The sequence below is a fragment of the Macaca mulatta genome, chromosome 7 (assembly GCF_049350105.2).
Source record: "Macaca mulatta isolate MMU2019108-1 chromosome 7, T2T-MMU8v2.0, whole genome shotgun sequence".
NCBI classification, from domain to species: domain Eukaryota; kingdom Metazoa; phylum Chordata; class Mammalia; order Primates; family Cercopithecidae; genus Macaca; species Macaca mulatta.
The window spans coordinates 97,972,367-97,995,305 of record NC_133412.1 but is presented as its reverse complement, the minus strand read 5'-3'; the positions used below and the strand labels follow the sequence as shown (position 1 = coordinate 97,995,305).

The 22,939-nt window shown below is 38.5% G+C and overlaps 1 protein-coding gene, 1 long non-coding RNA gene and 1 pseudogene across 4 annotated transcripts in view; 1 reads left to right on the top strand and 2 right to left on the bottom strand.

Annotated features, from left to right (window-relative positions):
- Positions 1-22,939, top strand: part of STXBP6 (syntaxin binding protein 6) — a gene marked incomplete at its 5' end in the record, with an annotated part of 177,312 nt that overhangs the window by 114,719 nt on the left and 39,654 nt on the right. Inside the window, 2 exon segments of the mRNA NM_001260925.1 lie at positions 15,048-15,178; positions 15,996-16,161. Of these exon segments, the coding sequence (NP_001247854.1) occupies positions 15,048-15,178; positions 15,996-16,161 (297 nt within the window).
- Positions 176-768, bottom strand: LOC106999371 (large ribosomal subunit protein eL21 pseudogene; annotated as a pseudogene). Its single transcript, XR_001446176.3, has one exon. The product of XR_001446176.3 is annotated as a large ribosomal subunit protein eL21 pseudogene (transcript).
- The window catches only part of LOC114679542 (uncharacterized), a 33,673-nt gene continuing 32,585 nt past the window's right edge, over positions 21,852-22,939 (bottom strand). For both annotated transcript variants that reach the window (XR_013395373.1, XR_013395372.1), the window contains one exon: positions 21,852-22,147. This is a non-coding gene — a long non-coding RNA (uncharacterized LOC114679542). The remainder of the gene's footprint in view (positions 22,148-22,939) is intronic.

The window sequence follows — 22,939 nt, the reverse complement described above, 5'->3', positions numbered from 1 at the left end:
CATGCCTAGCATTGTATGTTATCACTGATTTCAGGTATGAAGTCACAGCAGCTGAGAAAAGATTCAATAAAAAGACACTTGGAGAACTGTGGCCAGTTATCTTATTTGTAATTCCTGATTTGCCAATGTAGGTTTGCATTGCCAGGCTCAGATGCATTTGTCTTTCATCCTTTTTTTTGTTTGTTTTTTTTTTGTTTTGTTTTGTTTTTTCAGCCCAGAGGTCTTTTATTTTTATTTTTTTAACACCTATTATGCCATGAATTCATAGGGAATAGGTTCCAGCAGCTCAGGCTCCTTCCCATTGGTTCTCACAAAGTGTGCTTCTCTGGGTGGAGCAGGCTGGCGCTTCAGTTGAACCCAGGTACCTTTCTCTTTGGCTTCTTTCTTTTTCTGATCATTTTCCTTCACGCGTTTCAGGAAGCTGTCTCGGCTCTTAGAGTGCTTAATGTGCTCAATATGCACATTAATTCTCTTGGCAAGAATCTTGCCCTTAACTTGTTTGTTTACATCAATGCCAACAGCATGCTAACATTGTAGACTCTTCCAGTTTTGCCATGGTAACGCTTGTGGGGCATTCCTTTTTGAACAGTACCCATTCCCTTGATGTCTACGATATCACCTTTCTTATAGATTCGCATATACGTGGCCAAAGGAACAACTCCATGTTTTCTAAAAGGCCTAGAGAACATATATCGGGTGCCTCTCCTCTTTCCCTTTGTGTTCGTCATTTTGGCAAATTACTGGAAGATGGCAGTTCCGGCCGAAAGGGCTTTTTTTTGTATTTTATTTTGCATTTTACTCCTCAATGCTTATCCTCTGAGACCCATTTGGGTTTCTTATTCATACTAGAGTGTGTCTAGGAATCTGCTGATTTGCTAATAGACTAAAATTTCTGTTTGAAAAAGTAAGTCTTCATGGGAATTTTGGCATAGTTTAGTTTCTCTGTTTATTTGTTTAATATTGTTAGTTCCTGAAAAATTTTCCTTCTTTATAGAAGTGCTGGTACTGCTTAGTGCTAAGGTATGCAGGAGGCCTGGCAAAGGCTAATTAAGAAATTAGTCTGTTGGCCGTGGAGATCTGGGCCCATGGAGTCAGATGGAGGCACCAGATTGTTAGTAAAGACTCTCAAGCAGATGCATTGCTTTTGTGGCCTCACACATCCCAGAGAGGCAGATTCTTATAAAGTTACTAGCTCTGATGAGTCAGGTGAATGTTTTGATCCATGGTCCCAGGCAATGATATTTGAGTTTAGGTTATGGGAAGACATCAGAGTTCCTGAGTTAGTGATCTTCACATTTGGAAAATGTGCTCCATTCTTCTCACAAGCCATCCAGGCACCATCCAGTAGTGGGCCATGGCTTGAAAGCGGCAACGTCGCGCAGACAGTCCTTGCTCTGGAGAGGAGAGATTTTATCATTTGCTTCTGCAGGTAGTAAATATTCAGCTGGTTGCTGCTTTGTGAGTGTTCTTGTGACCTTTGCCCCTGACAGCATCCTCTGGCACATTCCTAATGTACAGCTTGATGAAGCAAGGCCTACAGCACATATTCATGGAAGTTACTCTTTCTCGATGGGAGTTATTCAAGCCATGGCAACTACCGGTTACACCTGCCAACAGACTTCACACAACACCTTTCATTTTTTAATCTTTTTTCCCCCGTGCCATCTTCCTACTTCCAACAACCTATCACCCAATATTAATAGTGTTCGTTTAATGGATATACTCACTATTGATGCTTACCGTGTGCAAAGAATTCTGCTAAACACCTTGCTCTACTTTGATTGGGAATGGGAGCTGGAGAAGGCATAGAAGTAGAAGCCATGCCTCTCCAGTGTGAAATTCTTTAGTGAGGAAAGGAAATAGCTTTTTCTGCCTTAAGCAGTTTAAAATGGGCTTCCTGCTATATGAAAATAGTGAAAAAAGAACATAATGGGATGCAAAATATTGGTGTGGCTTCTAGAGAAAAAAAAAAAAACATGTTTCAAATGTCAATTACATTTTTCTCTGATCTCTTTAAGTATGTGGCCAAAGAATGAGCCTATAAAGCACCATGGCAGATAACAAGATGGCCATGAGCATGTAGCATCATAGTTTTTAAAAATTCAGGCATACTCAAATAGCAGTGCTGACCAGTCCAACTCTGAATGTGAACTTGTTGTGTTTCACATTTTTGTGATGTGTTTTTAAACCATTCCACTTAGATCTGAAAGGGGACATGGAGAGCTCAGCTAGGTTCAATGGAGGACCACACAGGTGGTGGTGATGGGGTAGGGAGTCTATTTAGGAAGACTAAATGAACCAGGACAATTTGAACATGAAGAAAACTGGAGACCGTTTAAATGACAGATTTCAAGAGTATGAAAATATAAGCAAATGCAAATGGCTGTAGTCATAACCTGAAAGAAGAGTTTCTTGTCACACTTTTTAAATATTAGGATGGGTTGTAAATTATTTTTATGAGAGTAAAAAAAATAACACTGGAATAATGTATCTTAGAAGGTAACATGCCCAAAGGTAACATGTGGAGTGGAGAATAAACATCTTGAGATATCTTCCCACTCTATAACTCTGTATTACCTTGATTACATAGGCAGAAGTACAAACTGTACATGTAAAATCAGTTAAGTGAACTTTAATTATGTCAAATTGGTGTAATAGGCTGAACAGAACTTTAGCTTGTACATTAAAAGAATGCAAAACATTGCTTTTGAAGGAGCCAATAGAAGTTATAATTCGTAGCGTTTTGTTGATCTAAGGGCTTCACATATTTGGCCCCTCGTTAAGTACAGCTTTAAACCTAGTATAGGTTACCTTCCAATGCAGAGTTGATGATTTCTGCCTCAAATTTCAGTCAAAGTAAACTGAGGTTTTAGTTCCAAAATAAGTTTATGCAAAGGGCTTGAAAATTCAAAATTAGCAGGTCTGCTTACTGGCATGCATGATCCTTTGATAAATTTATTCTCTGCCTAACACAAACCATACTATACATAATGGGTGTTCCTGTTACTCATTTTTTTAATATAATGCCCTTACCTTCACAGTGGAAAACAGTGACATCCAGTAAAACTAAGGAACCATACTTCATAGTGTACACACCAAAAAGTTGGATAAGCACTGAGCTATATCCCTGAACCCCATGGAACAAAGTTTAGGGACCACTTTTAGTATTTATTGAGAGCAACAGCTTCTCCCTGTCATAGAGTAATGGCTCAATCTGGTGACTGTTCTCTTTAGATTGGCTTTATCAGAATAATCTCTACTTTAGGCCGTAAGTCTGAGGGAGGGGACGATACCATGGGACAGGTAGATGGAAGTGTGCAGACGTCATAACAGCCGAGTTTTGAGAAGACCAAGTGTTTTGGTAGTTGTGGCTCATCTCCGTAAAACAGTTTGTCCTCCAATTATGTTGCGATTTAGGCACAAAGTATCAGTGGAGAATTGAATAGAGAAAGCTGAGCATATCACCACTTATCCAGCACCAGAGAGTCGGGTATTTTATTTCTTTTGTTCTGAATCTTCATTAAGGCTGTGCTCTGGAAAGACCCCCCAGGGATTTTTCTTAGGAAGAAATCATTTACCACAAGTGGCATCATTTATTTTGGGAATGATTCATAGGCTGCCACATAAATACTAATGATGTGCATAACAATCTGTTTCACCTTGGTATCTGCACAGAAGTCACAGAGATGCCGGCTTTCTGTATGAGAGAAGCTGCTCTTTACCACATAGCGGGATTTGGTAGTCAGGTGTGCCTGCTTATTCTTTTTCTGTTTCCCCATATTGCCTTAAATGACCCTGGATTTAAAAAAAAAGAGAGAGAGAGATAGCCAAAAAAGATAGTGGGGCAGGTGAAATATTGCTAATCACAGTCACCAGTACATACAGCAAATAGATGGTTATTTCTGATCAGAATGGAGATATGTCATGTGATGCATATTTGAGTTAAAACTCTCAGTGGGGCACCCTACCATGTACCTGAAGAATGCAAAGACATAGTCTTGCATTTTCAGGTTATTTACAGTCTGATAGCACTGCAGGTAAATAAAAATACAAAGAATTATCTTTATTTTCCTGACATGTACAAAATATGATGTTCAATAAGCAGTGGCCTCCAATTCATTAGGCACTGAGGTACGAACATGCCTGGGACTTGGTGAGTGACCTTGAAGATTTTGGTCTGGAGAGTCAACTGCAATGAAGAGTGGGTTAGACTATCCCTTTTCTCTCTGTTTTTACTACTACCATCTGGTCTAAGCTACGGGCAGCACCTCTCTCCTGGGCTATTGCCATAGAAGTTCCAGAAGGGTTTCCCTGCTTTCATACCCATTCCTGCCATGACCTCTTTGACCTGCAGCAGTTGGAGAACATTTTTTATAATCAGGTCACATCTTTGACTCCCCTGCTTCGTGTTTACAAAGCCTTGTTCACCAGTCTCCATAATCTGCACTTGCTTTCATCTCTGATTCCATGTATAGATATACCACAGTTTATCCGTTTTCCTGCTGAGGGACATTTGGGTTGTTTCCAGTGTTTGGCTATGACAAATAAATCTGCTCTGAACATTTGTATACAAGCCAACGCTTGGTATCCTTAGTATTTTTAATTTAATTTTTAATAGTAGGTGTATAATATCTTATTGTGGTTTTAATTTGCATCTCCCTGATGACTAGTAATGTTGAGCATCCTTTAATGTGCTTATTTTCCATCCACACCTTCTTTAGTGAAGTACCATTTGTTGAAAAGACTGTCCTTTCTCCATAGCATTGCCTTTTCACTTTCGCTTATTAATTTAGCTTTCTTTTGTTGAATTTTGAGAGTTTCTAAATGTATATTCTTGATACAAGATTTTTGTTGTTGTTTGTGTGTGTGTGTTCAGACAGAGTCTCACTCTGTCTCCCAAGCTGGAGTGCAGTGGCATGATCTCAGCTCACTGCAACCTCTGCCTCCCAGGCTCAAGCAATCCTCCTACCTCAGCCTCCTGAGTAGCTGGAACTATAAGCATGTGCCACCACACCCAGCTGGTTCCTATATTTTTTGTAGAGACAGGGTTTCACCATGTTGCCTGGGCTGGTCTCAAGCTCCTGAGCTCAAGCAATCTGCCCACCTCAGGCTCCCAAAGTACTGGGATTATAGGCATGAGCAACTGTGCCCGGCAGATACAAGTTTATCAGATATGATTTGCAAATATGTTCTCACAGCTTGTGGCTTGTCTTTTAATTTTCTTAAAGAGAGTGAGTTTTTCATGAAGTCCTACTTATTAACTTTGTCTTTCATAAATTATGCTTTTAGTGTTATATATAGGAAATCTTTGCCGTAACCCAAGGTCATAGTGATTTTCTTCTTTGTTTTCTTCTAAAAGTGTTGTAATTTTAGGCCTTTACATTTAGATATATCATCCATTTCGATTTATTTTTTGTGTATAGTACAAAGTATGAAATGAAGTTCCTCTGTGTACATGTGGATATCCAGTTGTTCCGGTACCATTTGTTGAAAAGACTGTCCTTTCTCCATAGCATTGCCTTTTCACTTGTATTGAAAACCAGTTTTCCACATACGTACAGGGCTTTCCAGCCTCTCTATTCTGTTCCATTGATCTATGTGTCTGTCATGATGCCAGTATTACATTGTCCTGATTAGTTTAGTGTCTTGATCCATTTGTGTTTCTTGTGACACAATACCTGAGACTAGGCAATTATCAACCACAGACATTTTTTGTACAGTCCTGGAGGTGCTGATCAAGATCAAGACACTGGCAGGTTCAGTATCTGCGCAGAGCCCAGTGTGTGTTTCCAAGATAGTGCCTTGATGCTGCATCCTCCAGAGAGATGAATGCTGTGTACTCATGTGGCAGAAGGGCAAAAGGGCCAAGCTAGTTCCCAGGTCCCTTTTAGAAGGCACTAAATTCATTCGTGAGGTTGGAGCTCTCGTGGCCCGATCTCTTTCTCAAGGGCCCACCTCTCAATACTTTTGCAATGGGGATTAGGTTTTAACATGAATTTTGCAGAGTACATAACCATCAACCATATTACATTTAGTTTTACAAGTCTTATAATCAGATAGTGTAAGTCTTCCAACGTTTTTTTCCCATAGTTGTTTTCGCTCTTCTAGCCTTTTGAACTTCCATATGAGTTTTATAATTAATGTGTCATATTCTACAAAAAAAAAGCCCACTGGAATTTTGATTGAGATAGCATTAAATCTATAGATTTATCCATTACAACTGTGACTCTCTTGTTATTTTAGTGGTTTCATTTCGTAATTTTAGAGTTTATAGCCTATATCTTTAGCATAACTCTACCTTCAGGTAATATGCTACTTCATGTATAGTATGAAAACTGTCCAATAGTTCACTTTCATTTCTCCCATCCCAAATGTTGCTACTGTTGCTATACATTTTACTTTTTCATATTTTATAAACTCAATACTACATCATCTTCATACCACATTTGTTGTACAGGACTAGAGCATTGCTTGTCTAGGGCTAATTATTCCTCACTAATGAAGCGGGACTTTTCTGTGTATTCTACTCAGTGCCCCAGGAATCTTGAGGTTTTAACAGTCTGGATGATGGAAACAGGCACTATAGCCAGCCCTGTGTGAGCGTGGAGTACTGTATCCTCTATTCATTTTGAGTGATTATTTTTTAAACCTCAGGTAGTTTCCTCACAAACATGTGATGGGAATCATTCATTTGAATTGTCATGGGCAAATCTCTGCAGATTTCTAGAGTTTTGTCTGTGTCTGTCTTCTCTAGTACTCTGTCTTAAGAATTTTAGCCACCTTGATATCCCTGGGTTCTCAGCACTCGCTTCAACTCAGGGAATCTGCTAGTCTCTTCGTGGGTTATTCCTCCCTGCACCACAGCCTAGAAACTCTCTCAAAGCAGTAAACTAGAACAATTGTAGGGCTTACCTTACTCATTTCCCATCTCTCAGGGGTCACTATGCTTCATTGCTTGATATACAACGCCTTAAAAACCATTGCTTCATATATTTTGTCCATTTTTGGTTACTTCAGGTAGGAGGGTAGACATAGCACTTATCTGGATTGGATGTAGCCACAGGATTAGAATTGTTGGGTCATAAAATATGTACATGTTTAGCTTTAGTAAATACTGCCTAGAGTTTAAAAAATTAAAAATTAAAATAATTTTTTAAATTAAAATAAATTCAGCTAATTTTAATTTTAGATAATTTTTATAATGTAGTTGATCTTGGTTTTAACCCGAGTGTGTTGCTGGATTTTACTCCCCAGTCGAACACAGTAGAGAGAGAAGGTGGCAGGTTCTTAGTGATACCATGCACTTTTTTTAGAAGTTCGGTGCTGTATCCCTTCATTTACAATGTATGATTAAAAATACTGAGGAAGGGATGGTGGTGGTGGTGAGGAGGGAGGAGAGCCAAGAGAGCAGATAAATCTGCCTTTGCTTGACTGATAGTGGTAATTATATTTCACAGCTTATGCTTGCCAAGTAATAGCAGCTTTGATTTTTCCAAAAACCTAGTGATATTATATGTTTAGTATCTAGTCCATTTAAAAATTCTCTGTGTGTTACTCTTTCTCCTTCAAATTTGAGTCCCTTTCTTTCCCTTTGGAATGGCCTTCTCACATTAGAGGAGATCCATGTGCTCATGACATCCTTCCATGGTTCTTTTAGACCTAACCTATGTGTTGAAAGAGGATGCTCAGCAGCAGGTGCGTGGTGTCCGGGAGCATAGTCACAGGCCCTTCCCTCACCTGCTTCCTTAGCTGCAGAAACGCTTCCATCTCTTCTCATTGTAAAGGGTTTCTTAGTTCTAAGACTGCTTTTTAGCTGCTCTTCTAGGTGAAATATGCATTGAATTTCTACCATGTATGACATTTTCCTGAAGAGAATTGCTGTTTGCCCTACACTTTTCAGTATATAATGGATAATGTTAAAGGAAAGCATAACATTAAAGAAATCTCTTTTTCGAGTTTTTATTTTCAGCCTTTGAGCTTCTTGTGGAGAAACTTAATACATTCTTGAGTCAAGTGGCTGCTTCTTTGAAGCCTTTGTTTTTTGATACTCTGTAAATCTCGCCTAAGAATAGATCAAAAATGATGTTTACATCTGTTACTAGAATTGAGGAAGTAAGAACAGAATAAGACTTTATGACTGTAGTTAACCCCTTCCATTATCCTCCTTGTTTAATACCATAGGTGGAATTGGATTTAATCCCTTTCAGAAACCATCAGTTGTCACAACTCTGGGCATTTACTGTCTTGCTCTGACCTGTTTGTTTGTTTGTTTCACAGTTATATTACATGAAACAGACATATTATATAAACTTTCCATATAAAATATAACTATTAGTTTGCAGTAACTAATAACTAGGTTTTATAATTCATCATATGTGTTCCCCTTATCCAAAATGCATGCAAATTTATTTTCTCTGCAGGTCTATGGAGAAATGTCTAAGGAAGTTAAAAAATCAAACACATTGGGAAACCTCGGGTTGTTGAGTCTCCCTGAAATCAGATTTTCAGGAAGCCCGAAACAAACAGAATCACTTAAGAGAGATGCTGCTAGAATAAGGATTGGAGGAAAAGAGATTGTTGTAAGAGGTTTTAACCCCTAAATTCCTCTCTTCTAGTCTTTGATATTTCTATAACTTCTTGGTTATTAACATTTTCTTTACTCTTACTTGTAGTTCTTGGGATACTCCTCTTTTCTAGTAAGAAAATGTTCAAATTCCTTAAAACTGTGGCTGAATTTTGAAACTAAACAATTGAAACTGAAGTAAGTTCATGGTTTCTTATGGGCACAGGAACTCTTCTTCCTTTTGTAGAGGAGCCATCAAAGACATCAAAAGCAGCCACCTGACTCAAGAATATATTAAATTCTCCACAAGAAGCTCAAAGGCCAAAAATTAAAACTTAAAAAAAAACTTTCATTCCCTCACTGATTTATACATGCATACCTCAGTTAGTACTCTGTATCCATTATAATACAACCGTATCATGGTCCTAGTCTGGGGAGGGCAGTGGGGAATTCAAGCCTTCCAGGGGTTAAGGTTCCTAATTTTAAGGTTAAAATGTAATAGTCCAGGACTACCTGTCATTTACTTGAAAAAGAAAGTATCCTTTCAAAATAAAAATCTACATATTTTTACACTTAATAAAATTATCAACAGCATAAAGAAGGTTTAAAATTAAAGGGACTAGATTTTAAAAGTACTAACTAGATCTCATGTGGCATTAAAATTGCACATTCCAAAAGTAATGCCACTTCCTTGTTGGCATGTGGAAGCATTAAAACCAGCTAGTACCACCTGCAAAGTTGGTGTAGGGCAAGCACTTGCTCTATTATTTGCATAGTTGCTAACTACTCTGGACGTAGTGTTGTACCTTCATATTAAAGCAGCCTTCCTATAGAATATTTTAGCAAGATGTTTTTTTTATTTTTCTCCTTCTACTGAAAGACTTACCCAAACTGCTTTACAAAGGAAGACATTTTCATAAAGTGGTTCCTTTTTGGCATCCCTTTTGGAAAAATTTCCTAGACTTTCCATTGTCTCTTCTTCCACTTGTGGAGATGAGAATGTGGTATATAGTTGGATACCTAGGAAGTAGTGATACTAAGGAACTAGTGATTCAAAATCAGGAAACTTCTGTCTGGAAAACTTTTTTCTTTGTGAATATCTCTTCAGTAGACTGAGGAAATCTGCTTCCCAAAGCCCTATGTACTGATTTTATTGTTTCCTTCCACCTTTGGAGTTAATGGAGCAGGAACTGTTTAAGGGCATCCTACATTTTTCCCCAGTGGCTTGGTGCACATGACTGAAGTACCACCGTTTTTGTTGTTGCTGTTCTTTTGAAAAACAAAAAAGAAACAGACCTTCCTTAAAACATACAGATTTAGGTCGGGCATGGTGCCTCAACCTGTAATCCTAACATTCTGGGAGGACAAGGTGGGAGGATCACTGGAGCCCAGGAGTTTGAGACCAGCCTGGATAACATAGACCCCTATCTCTACAAAAACTTTAAAAATTAGCGGGATGTAGTGGCACATATCTGTTGTAGTCCCAGCTAGTTGGGAGGCTGATGAGGGAAGATTGCTTGAGCCCAGGAGACGGAGGCTGCACTAAGTCATCACTGCAGCTGCTGCACTCCAGCATAGGCAACAGAGCAAGACCTGTCTTGAAAACAAAACAGAACAAAAAACGTGCAGATTTTTAGAATCCCATCTCAGACCCCTTTGGGTCCAATTGGGAATCTGGCCAGAGAGCCAGATTCTAAGATGGGAAGGAAGAAACAGAAAGAGAAGGGGAGAGCCACAGAGACAAACTTGACCATTTCAAAAGTTGGTCTGGTTTGCAACTCTGGGTTACATAGCCTGCAGGGTCTAAACATTTGTTATGTCCCCAAATTATAACACACTGAGAAATAGTATGAGAAGCGAAAGATCAATCCTGTGTGGAGAGCACCATGCTCCATTTCCCACTAACTACAACAGAGAGGATGTTTCCCTGTTCTGAAAGCATTGAAGGTAACAAACTAGATATTTTTGCTTTTATGCTTTATAAACATTCAGCAATCTTGCCTGATAGAATTGCTGACGCAGCAGCCTCAGACCTGATATTTGTTTCTCATGGATATTGTGAAATCCACCTAGAATTATCATACATTAGAGCTTTGGAAGAGCAGTAAGGAAACTAGCTTCAAATACTTATTTCTCACCTTGGCCACATAGCCTGTTCTGTCACCACAGCAGCACCAAGAAGCCACAGTCAGTTACTTCCTGAACCCTCATTTCAGAAGCTTGCTTTTTCCTTTTCCCTTAGTCACCTCTGGCACATTCACACAGCAGCCCTGATAAGATTCTGTGTGAATACTGCCTTTTTTTGCCTCCAGATTATTTATTTTTCATCAGCACTCTTGTTGAAATAAAAATGTCTGGTGGTTAGACTCCAGCAGAGCAGAGAGCTGAAGCATACCACAAAACACGGACCTTCGCTTAACTGTAAGGTCAAAATAGGGCTGGGCGTGATGAAAGTTTAAGGCATCTTAGGTATGTAGGTGTGGTAAATTCTGCTTTTTCACCACCCTGAACATCAAACTATAGCTATTGGGGGTGGAATTTGTTTTCCTTTTGCTCCTTTTCTTTCTTTCTTTTTCTTTTCTTTCTTTCTTTCCTTTCTTTTTGAGAAATGGCTACATAAAGTTATGAAGTAATTCAAGTTCAATGTGTATAGTAAATGTATAAAAATGTGTAAAAAGATGTTATTCAGCTATCTCAAATATGAGCTAGTTGAGGATGTAGAGGTGGTATATACGGATTGTTTCCTTTAAAATAATATTTTAAGGGTATTTATTTTTAGTTACCCTAAGCATCAAAACTATAGCTTTTGGGGGTGCAATCTGTTTTTCTTTCACCCCTTTTCTTTTTTTCTTTCTTTTTTACTTTTTGAGAAATGGCCACATAAAGTTATAAAATAATTCAGGTTCAATATGTATAGTAAATATATAAAGATGTGTAAAAAGATGTTATTCAGCTATCTCAAATATGAGATAGTTGAGGATGTAGAAGTGGTATATACTGATTGTTTCCTTTAAAATAATATTTTAAGGCTATTATTTTAAATGGATAATTTGTCTCTTAGGCCAAACTGGTTTTCCTTTTTGGAATAGTTGAGGGATTATGCTGTGAATAATGAGAGTGTAGGTGTAAGAGTGTGGCTTTTTGGAAAAAGTGGTCTTTCAGCCACTGGACCTTGAAACAGGGGGTCTGCTCTCAGAAGAGCTGAATCTTGAGCTCTTCTCCCATTTCACATAACACGCAAGTGACTTGTCTTTCTGTCTTTCCTTTGGTCTTTGTTCCCTCTTCTACCAGTTCTACTTTTCTGACTTGTTGCAAGACCAAGTTTGATATGATATGGTCTTTGTTATTGACTGGCTTATGGGTTTTTAATTAAACAGAATTTTCATATTGGGCACAGGCAAGGTCACTGGTCTCCACCATTTGAGTATAGCAAGTTTTCGAATTTTGCTTTTATAAAATGTCTCATGGAAGGGCCATTTTTAAAAAGAGCTCTTTAGACCATTTGTTCATGAGACAGAGATGTTACTCCACTTGAGTAATGATGGCAGTGATATTCTGGATATTCGGGACATAATAGTTTGTGTCACTGCTTCTTAACCAAAGCTGAAATGTAGTAGCAAGTCTACACGAAAGCCAAAGAGGAGGCATGAGCTATGAAAACTATGTTGTTTTTTCAGAGCTAATAGCAAAGCGGCCTGAATTTGGTTGCCCCCATGCTTCTGCCTGCCTCCGATACCGGTGCAGGAAGTTGGAGAATCGGCTACTTCTGAGTGGTCTGCAGTATTACCTGGAAGTCATGCCCACATTATTCCTTTAAATGCTTCTGTGTTGGTCTCTTCCTTGTGAATGTTGAAGGCATAACAGAAATTCCCTGGTTATCTGACCTTTAAAGTTATCCAAAATAATGACTTTGGGAGCCTCTAGCATGCAGCTCTATGATATTACTGATCCAGATAATTTGGTTGCATTTTCCAGGGTGTGCTGTCAATTAGCTTTCCTTTGGAAGGAGAAGGTAAATCACTGTTTTTCACTAGACATCTGGATTTTGTGTGACTGGCATGTTTTTTTTATCAGCTGTTGACCCCCAAAACAACAAAACATGAAATAGTTAAAACATGTTTTCTTCAAGTACGTACTCAAAAAGTCTGGCAGTGGGGTGTGTGTGTGCAAGTGTTTTGATTTCAGAAGGGGAACGTCTTAATTTAACTCTATACAATGTGTATATAATAATATAATTTTAAGACACCTGCTTCAAAATAGAAACTAGGATGCTGGAGATAATAACCATAAACAAAAATTAAACCAAACTGGGCTCAGTGCCCAGGAAAACTAGCCAGACTCCAAGAACTGGGCGAGGAATAAACTAATAGGGGAGAAAAGGCAGGAATGGATAAACTTACAACTGCCTCCATTAAAAAAGACTGCTCTGCAGTGTGATCACTGTGGAGGAATTCCATGGGGTCATTTGTCATAATACTTGGGGTTCCTGCATGCCTCATTTCAATGACAAACTTTCAGTGGAACTTACCTTCCTTAGATGGGAATCTTAAAACATGCCCGCAATATACAGTGATCTCGAGTTGTGTTTAAGCTTTTAAAATGCTGTAAATTACTTGGAAACAAATGGGCCAGAAGTAAAAATAGGAGCTCATAACAACTTTAAAGTTAGAAAGAAAGCCTTCATGTTTCCCAGGCTTAAATGTTGTATGATTTACATAAACACAGGAGGAAATTCTCTTTGTGTGTTTAGGGGTGTGTGTCTAATACAGGAACCCATGTTTTCCTGTTATTGAAAAGCCTTCTTTAATCTTTTAAGCACATTTTAAGACCTGTCTGTATTCCAGGTGTATCGTTTTCTTTAACATTAAAACGTGAGAGCAGGTCACAGTCATCAGAGACACCTACTAGGTATCCCATTTGTGTCATAGGAGACACAAAAAAATAAATGAATCAAATTAAATGGATAGACAGAGTCCTGGGCAGACTGGTAATACTGCCTGAATTCAGTTGGAGGGAATGGTTGTTCCTCTTTGTAACAGAAGACTATAAAAATTCATCTGATTGTGGGTGTTAAGGGGATGATGACTTTTTAATCATAGAAGTAAATGTAATTGGTATGAAATATTCAGAAGTTTTTAGCAAATCTAACTGAAATAATGGGTGATAAACCGAAACATTATTTGAAGTTAAAAACAAATCTTCACCAAATTATGGTTGGAAGCAGAGAGAGTAGATAGTACTTAGGCCATAAAGGTGGTCTTCAGTACTGGGAAAGTAGGGTTCTCACTAGATCTAAAGGCAGTGGCCACCTTTCCTTTGTCTCTGCTCTCCTCCTTTAATGACCACAGACAATGAGCTGCAATAAGCTATGGAATGCATGAACTGTAGAGTCTTCCTGCTCACCAATGGTGATTGGAGTAGGTGCTTTCTGTCCTTCATCCCTTAAGAATTCTTTTTGCCATCTGTTGAGCATCTGCATAGTTATTGGAAAGTGTGGAATCTGTCGGGTGATTTGAAACAAGGAACGAATACACTGCAGATGCATAGTCTTCAGCAAGTCAGTAATTAGGATCATCTTCATTATAGCCAATAATGATTTCTACTTTCCGTAGTTCCTTTCTATCTAATTTGCTAATTCCTACAGCCAGGGTCCAGGAGAAGCTTTTAGGAAATCCCTTTAAAGACCATTAATTACTTCCTACCCTTGAGTCTCCAAGTCACAAAGTAGGCAGGTATAGAAATATTCAGAGTGCCTCTCCTGGTGCCTGATGCTTGACATCAGTCTGAGAGGTGATGCTGTCTGTCTTTAGCACAGAAAGGCTTAGGGGGAGAACTCGCTGAGGCTGAGAGGAGAAACTGTCCTTTTCCTACAGGTGTGGAGATGTGCCCAGAACACCAGATTCAATCATAATTAGATGTAAACTAGATACAAACTGAACAATATTAGAGAGCCAAATAGTTTGGGGATTTTTTGAGTGAGGTGTTACTCCTCATCACTGAAGCCTAAGATGTTTACACTGGACTATAAAACTAGAAATATACTTTGCAGTTCTCTAGGGGAGCCAATTACCTTCATTTCCTTTAAAATTCAGCCTTTCTCAGTGAACCCTACCTGATGCCTGTCAGTACTATATACTTCTTTTCCTGCAAGCTGTAATTGTGCACTTGTAGCCTCCATTGAAGGTGCTTGGTGTTATTCACTTAAGTCATTTTCAGTTTGAATGGATAAAGACATAAATGAAGCAGCCCTTACAGTTACAATTATATTGTAAACTGCTTCAGAGTGAAGATTATAACATCTATTTCCTTTACGTTCACCCCTGACCAAAGGCACACATACTTATTCATATTCCCTCCTTTCCCCCTCCGCCTTCTCTCTATTATTGTGCATATACACAGTAGGTGTCATGTAGAAACAGCACTGAATGTGGAAACAAACCACCAACTTGCAGGTGCACTAATCTGAGTGATCTTTTCTTGGCAGTGACAAACAAGAAACCCACACAGGCGTCCATTACAAAGGTCAAACAGTTTGAAGGCTCCACATCGTTTGTTCGGAGATCACAGTGGATGCTCGAGCAGCTTCGCCAGGTTAATGGTATCGATCCTAATGGGGTGAGTGAATTGTCCGATGCTGAGCAAAGGCATTCTTTTCACAAGATGACTCTCTGATTGACCTTGGTAGTGGTGGTGGTGGTTTGAATCACTCTTAAGAAGGCTATTTCTCTATTTCAATTATGGGATTAAAACTTTCTGATACATAGTCCTTTCTTAAGTGAAATTATAAATCTTTTCATCATGTTTAATAGAGGAACCTAAGAGAATGCATATTGAAGATATGTGATCTCCGGTAACATTGATCAGCAAGTACAAAGTTCAGTATGAAGTAAATGAATGGTATCTTTCAGTATGTATTGTGATTCCCTTGCTTTTAATCGGAGAAACATTTTCTGACATAGTTATCTATTCAAAGTACATTCCCGTTGCTCACACACACACCTCACAAAATGCTAATAATGAAGAATAATAAAATATAAATTGTTACTATAGACTAAAATAGCAAGAGGGAATCTTCCTACCAAAGTTTAGGGGCCAGATTAATATAGGTCATTGCTGAGAACCTAAAGGAATCCCTTTTCCAGGAAATTGGGAAGATAATACATGATCTGAATTCTGACATTTGTCAGTGTTTAGTTAGGCTATCTCAACTTGTGTAATACTAGTTTCCTAGGAACGTGTATCAATACTGTAAGATTTGGGGTTTGCTTCATAAACAGAGAAACGCAGACTCTCCATACACTTGGATAAAGATGAGCCTTATGATTGCGATCAAAGTCTTTGTTTTAGCCTTTATAAATCTTTTGACAGGAGTAATCTAGAAACAGCAGTTTTTCTAGATTGAGATGAATAGTTATTTCATTGTCTTTTCCAGGATTCAGCAGAGTTTGATTTGTTGTTTGAAAATGCTTTTGACCAATGGGTAGCCAGCACAGCGTCAGAAAAATGCACCTTCTTCCAGATCCTCCACCATACCTGCCAGAGGTACCTCACGGACAGGAAGCCGGAGTTTATTAACTGCCAATCCAAAATTATGGGAGGTGAGTGGACATTTGTATGACCTTAGTCACCCTGTTTCTTTAGGCTCACTTTTCCTTAAGAAGTTAGGAGTTCAGCAGCGTAATTAAAGACAAAAACAAGAGAAGAATCAATATGCTCAGAGCTAGACAGCACGAGAACCATTCCAGGGAGTTTATTGTATGATAAATTTAGACACAAAGGTATGTTTTACTCTTGTCCAAAAGCTGGTCTGTTTTAGAATTAGCCTTCTAGTTCTTACCTTCACTTAGCTAAGATTATTTGTATAATGAGAACAAAACTGTTCCTTTATTAGAAAAATCTTTTAGTTTGGTTTCTTTACTACCTTTTCTATAATTTCATTGCAGAACACTATTTTCTGGGTTGCCTTTTCCTATTTTTTCTCAAGATGTTTTACAAATATTAATATAAAAATTCCAACAGATGCTTCCCCTTTCTTTCAAATAGCAACTTGTGTTTATTCCCTGAATGGCATACAGAGCTGAGTTAAGATGAGTATAGTAAGCCACTGTAAAGGGGTGAGTACCAGCATCGACAACCTAATGAGAAATGTTTAGAGGGTGCTTAGCACATTTTTTAGGTGGCATTTCTTTTTAGAGAATTGAAACTGCAAAAAATGTAAAAGTCTCGACAACTCTGTGAGTTGGGGAAGAGTGTTTATATCATTGCTCTTTTCACTGACCTGTTCCCTTGGTTTTGAAAGACTGTTTTAAAAAATGCACCAGCTTTGCCTTAATCAAATGTTAAATAAAGATCACATTAAATACATCACATCTTCTCCTTGGGCTGTATATATGTTTCATATGAACATACAGCAGAATCCATTACTCTGTCCTAGCAACTGACACACATACTGTCATTTTGCCATTAGTTACTAGAAGTTATATAGAAAAGTTATTATCCAATTCTCTGGTATTATCCACTGAGGTGTTGGCATTCCTTTTAAGTAGGAAGTTGCTTACATCATAAGAACCTTGAAAGACCTTTCTTAGGTATTTATGCAGCTTATTTTATTATAATTTCTCTGTTTAATCCCAGGAAAATACAAGAGGTGATGAATGGTGTATATTTTTTCAAGGGGCCACATCCTATGGTACAAAAGTGAAAAATATTAGACATAGATGTTTAAAGGAAAGGGAATTTCAAACACTGACCTATTTGGAAAATATAGTGAGATATAGCTCTGTATCATGTCTGTGCCACCAGTGCTCTTAAAATGACTCCTGCTTTGAAAGTCTAGCCATAACAGACTTGGCAGAAGGTTGAAGCACACCAGGCTTAGGACCACAGATGGCCACATTTTCAGTGAATGAAAAGTTGGCCAGGAAATCCCAGGTTTCCCTCATTCTTCGTTAGGTGGAGTTTGCTCTGCTAGCCTAGAATCACATTTGTTTCTTAATCTTCAGTTCCTGCTATGAAGCATTTTTCTCATCCATGTCCATATGGGCAGTAGCTTGCATGGCTAGCATGTAAGCACAGACTGTCTTCTCAAAATAATGTGACATTATGGATTTGAAATTTCTGTTGCTCTTGGAGAAACACTCCCCTCAAGCATTCCACTTCCTCATGTTCCATCCTGGGCAGTGTGGCTAGAAACAGACCCAGTGCCATAGAAACTACTGCACTTCCTCAGAATGGAAATGTGGATGGAAGCAAAAGGGCCACACACTCACTGTCCTTGCAAGGGAAACGAGGTACCTCCCTCATGCTAAGGTTAGGGATAGCTTTGCTGACTCTTCCTCTTCCTCCCTTAACAGACTGTCCTAGGCAGTTCCCCTGCTCTGTTACCCTTAAAGGTCTCATTTCTTCTCGAGGAACAGGCTTTTTCTTTCATTCATTCAATTACTGTTCATTATCCAGTCATACAGTAAATGAGGACTAAGAACCTACTACATGCTAGTCACTGAGATAAGGCCTGAATATAGAGAATAGTTCTATATTTGGTCCCTTAATAGACCCTAATTGCCACTACTCAAATCCCAGACCGATAGATCTCTAATTTATTCTTCCTTTGCCTTCCTGAATATCCTCAGACCTTCCCACACAGCCCCACCACACTGCTTTTGTCCGTCATTGACCCAGCCCTTCAGCTTTCTTTCATTGCCTTGTGAACCCCAAATTATGCAGAGTTGAGATGGGAACTCATATGTCCAATGTTAAATTGTTGGTATGTGTATTTAGGCAAGCCAAATAAGGGTTTCCTGTAGTAAGAAAAAATTACAATAAGTTAACGAAACCAAGTGCCAGAAATGCCTTTGCCTTGTGTGACTGTAGGTGTCTCTCAGCTGCTCTAGACTTCAGTTTTCCCAGGTGTCACATGTAGAGGTTAGACCAGATGCTATATAAAATCTCAGTTCCATCATTTTGAAAGTCTGTAATTCTTAAATTATAGTTTTATTGTGTAGGTTAATTGCTTCTTATCTAAAGAATCAATTAAAGATTTAGTGCAATTAAATATTGACAAGTCCTGGATTACTAAGGAAGGCACAAAAAGGTTTAAATTAAGCATATAGTAATTTGTTGGCAGCACATATAACCTTAATGAATGCAGCATGTCTTAAACAGTTGTTTATCCTTGATAATGGTTGTGCCAACATACCCTAATAAATTAGTATGCTGATTAGTCTTCTTTTCTGCCAGTTATCACACTTCTGAGACTTCAAAATTCGGTGCTTCTGGGGCTACTACATTCTGACCTCTTTAACTTTCGGTTATCTTCCACATCTTTAGGATATGAAATCTGTTGCCAATTTCTCAGTATCTTTTGGTCTCTCCCTATAGTATGGGCCACAAGTCCTAAATACAATTGTTTCTTATACCATGAAATAGGATAGTTTTATGATTTTAAAGAACTAATATAGGTGTTAGTGTGCTGCCTAACACCAGATTCTGTACACATGTTATCTAATTTAATTTTTATAGCAGACTTTGGAAATATACTTTATCAACTCCATTTTATAGAGCAGGAAACAGAATCAGAGAGATCAAATAGCTTGCCAAGGGTCATATAACTAGTAAGTAGTAGAGATAAGATGCCAGTGCAGGCCCACTCATTGGCTCCTTAAGGCCACTGAGTGGCAGGCTCCAGGAAACACCATTGACATTGTCTTTGTTATGAATGGTGCCCTCTAGAGTTGTACATGAATTGCTGGGAATATTTTAGCCAGTACATTCCTGGGTATTAAAAAGGGAGGTGGGAGAAAACCCGCCTATATGGATAGTTTTAACTTTTTTCCTAGTTTTGTCCCAGGAAAATATTTAAGATAATTCTTAAGCTATTTTTTTATCCTAAGAACAATTGAATCATCAAGTGCCTTTAAAATCATCTTGCTTTTTGTTTTTTGTGTTTGTCCACCAGAACTTCAATAGAGGAAACAGATGAAAGCACTGGGAAGACAGTGTAGCCCTAGCCACCTACAGGGCCTCTCAGGTACTCTATTCAACCTAAAAAATGAAAAGGGTCAGAATCTAGATTAAAGAGAGTGTAAATGCAAAAGTTGAGGACAAGCCCACTCAAGAAGCACAGATTCCTAACAATGGAAGTCAGTGTTACAAAGCATAGAAGTCTGAGATTGCTTATGTAGACAAAGCCTGGGGAATTTTAGCAGAATTTCAGCATCTTTCTGTGTAAGGCTTAATACGTAGTCACAATGACCTGATTAGTTCAGATGGTCCTTCTCTTTTGAGAAAGGTCATTTAACATTCCATTGCAGTTACTGCAGATGTAACTGTCATGGAGTCCCTGTTCAGGGAACCATCTAGTCTGAGTTAGGTCAGGAGATAGGTCAGGACAATAAAGAAGGCATTTAATCTCTAACAAAGATTTGTGATTGGAAGGTAGAGGTCCGATCTCTGGTCTCGCAGTCATTTACAGAACAAAAACAATGAGGAAGAGAGTTAAGCTATAATCTAAGAAGTAGAATTGCATAACATGCTGTATGACTCAGATCACAGCCATCTCTCTCTCAAGGCTTAAAGTGTTTTGGGGGTTCCAACAGCTTTTAAATTGTATTTATTTACACATCTGTATCTGGTCCAACCCTGTCATTGGGAAAACTGAGGCCCAGCCATTTTGAATGACTTTGTCAAGGCCAGGGACTATGCAACAACCTACAGAGACTGAAGGCAGAGGTGTAGAGCCAGGTCTGCTGCTGACATGTGACATAGCCTCATGAGTGACAGGGGTCCCTGAAAGTAAGTCTTAGGTTCATATGGTTTGGATGTACTTCTGAGATGGTAGCTTTCATTTTCTCTGTGTTTACTGTAAACAGAAATGATGTTATACTGTTATATGTGTGATGACACATTTGTACTTCAAAGGTGCCTCAAAGGAGTTAATAACGTGTTATTAGACTCCAGAGGAGGGACTTGCTTTCAGATAATTCATTTCAAAGAGACGTGGTCTGCCCCAAATAGATGGTCAGTTTAGATAATGGGTATGCCACATTAGGTCAAGGTCCCAAGGAAGACTTTACTTTATTTACATCAGTATTCTTTAAATGTGAGCACATCCCACATGGCTCCCACGTTGCTGGTTCATTTGTGTTGACCAATTTAGAATGATTGCTGTTGGCCTAGTATTCATATGCCTGATGCTATGAACTGTAGAAATCTTTGGTGATACTGGCAATTTCCATGTTAGAACCACAAAGGAGGTTCTTTACAAACCCATTTTCTTTTTCATTAAGAGGTATAAATTATTTGCAAGAAAAAAATAGTTTATTCTTCAAGATAAGCATAAACTGAAGCATATCCAAGCGTTTTTCATGAACTCTGAGGCCGAATACCCTAGCTAACTCATTCAGTTCCCTCTTAACTATTTCACCTGTTGTGTATCATCCTTCAGTGATTCCACAAGCATTTACTCAGCACTATGTAAATGTGCTAAGCTAGCTGTGGAGCTCCAACCACACAGTAGGCACCTTCACCAGCTTGACTTACTTTCTGGACATATCAGATGTAAATAGATATGAAACATTGCCACGACAGCAAGGGGATGGGTGAGCTGGAGGTTAAAGGATGGTTAGCAGTTATGCAGACAAGGGCAGGATGAAATTAGCTCTCTCTTATTGCAACAGTTAATCCAGACAATTTTATTTCAGTGTTAGCTATATTCAGAATTTAAATGTGGCAGATTGTTTTTTCACAAAGCAGGCTATTTTGAAGTGCCATATATTTTCATCATCAAAGGGTGTTTCTTAAGCATTACGCTTCTATGCACAGCCCTTCAGATGATAGTATAAAGCCCACACTTCAGAGCGCTATTAGAATTCTAGGGACACAGATGTCTCTGATGTCACCTTCATACCAGGCTGGCCCTCGCTTGCCCCTGCTGATTGGTATGCTAAAGGAAACCCAATGGCTTTACTCTGGATTCCCCCAGGATAGGATAGAACCTCAGGATTCAACCACAGTGTGACTTTGTTTGTTCTTTTCTTCCAAACAATACAAAGTCACCCCTAGGTGAGGTTTGCAACTATTTCACCTTGTACGTGTCCCAGGCATGCAAAAAAAAAGTGATTGATGTGGTCATTCTTAATCCTGGTATATTAATATAGTACTTTAAAGGAATGTATAACATTTACCATGATTTTTCTGTTATTTTTCTTCTGTTTTAACTCTGTCAATGAATAAAGACTTTGGAGTGTGAACCTCACACTCCTATGCATGCTCCAACCAGGGGTGCATTGTAATGAATTGTTTATTTCTCAAGAATAAAGTTGTGTATAATTTTTCCCCTAGAGCTCAAACTTCAATATCCTTGGGAGATGCACACACACATATTAGAGATTATAATTCACGGAGATGAGTTGTATTAAAACCACCATATGGTTGCTTCTTGATGCCTGAATGTAGACACAGAGCAGCAGAGGAGGCCAGGCTTCTTAGCTGATTCACTGTTGTGACAGTGCAGTGAAATGTTTCTTATAGTTCCTTAAATCAACAGGAGTCCATGGCATAATTCCTCCAGTGACTATTTTTGTTGCCCTTGGGAAAATAATAAACTTCAGTTTCCTCCAGCAAGTACGAATGAGAAAAAATGATTCATGAGAAACTAGCCCCAGATCCCACAGCTATTAAGAGAGAGAGCTGGTGTTTCAGTCAAGACCTGCTACTTAGTCCCCATCTATTAAATGGAGACCGTGACTTCCAAATTCCCTTAATAAGCACAAGTCTTCTTTTCTTTATGTCAATTCAGCTAAAGAGAAGAGGGGATGACACCAATTTAACAAGATCTTTGGGTGAATTCAGTTGAAAATTATGTTAGAAAGTTCTCCGTAAATTATGTTACATAGTTATATTAATCATGTACACACACAGACTTAGTCACTCTTCCATCACTCCATCCTCCTCATTGCAGCCAATATATCTTTTCCTAGACAGCGTGATATTTCATTTAAGACTTGCCTTAAATGAAAGTTCTTTCAGAGAGAGAAAGAAATTAAGACTAGAAACAAAATAAAAGCATCAATAAAAACAACAGTACAAATATTTAAAGCATAGAATCAGAAAAACCCAGTTTGGGAGTTTTGTGTTTTTATTATTGGGATCCCAACAGTGTACCCACTGCATCAAACACAAATGTTTTTATAGTCCTATGTGACCCATCGAAGTAACCATCTGATATTGGCTGAGCACTATTAGGGACATGACATTCTAGCAGAAACTGTGAGATGTTTTTGGATAGGAATCTTTCATGTATTTTTTAAGTTGAGGATGACATTACTAGTCATTATGTTTTGTATGTGTGTGTTTTCTCATATTTCCTCATTCAACCAT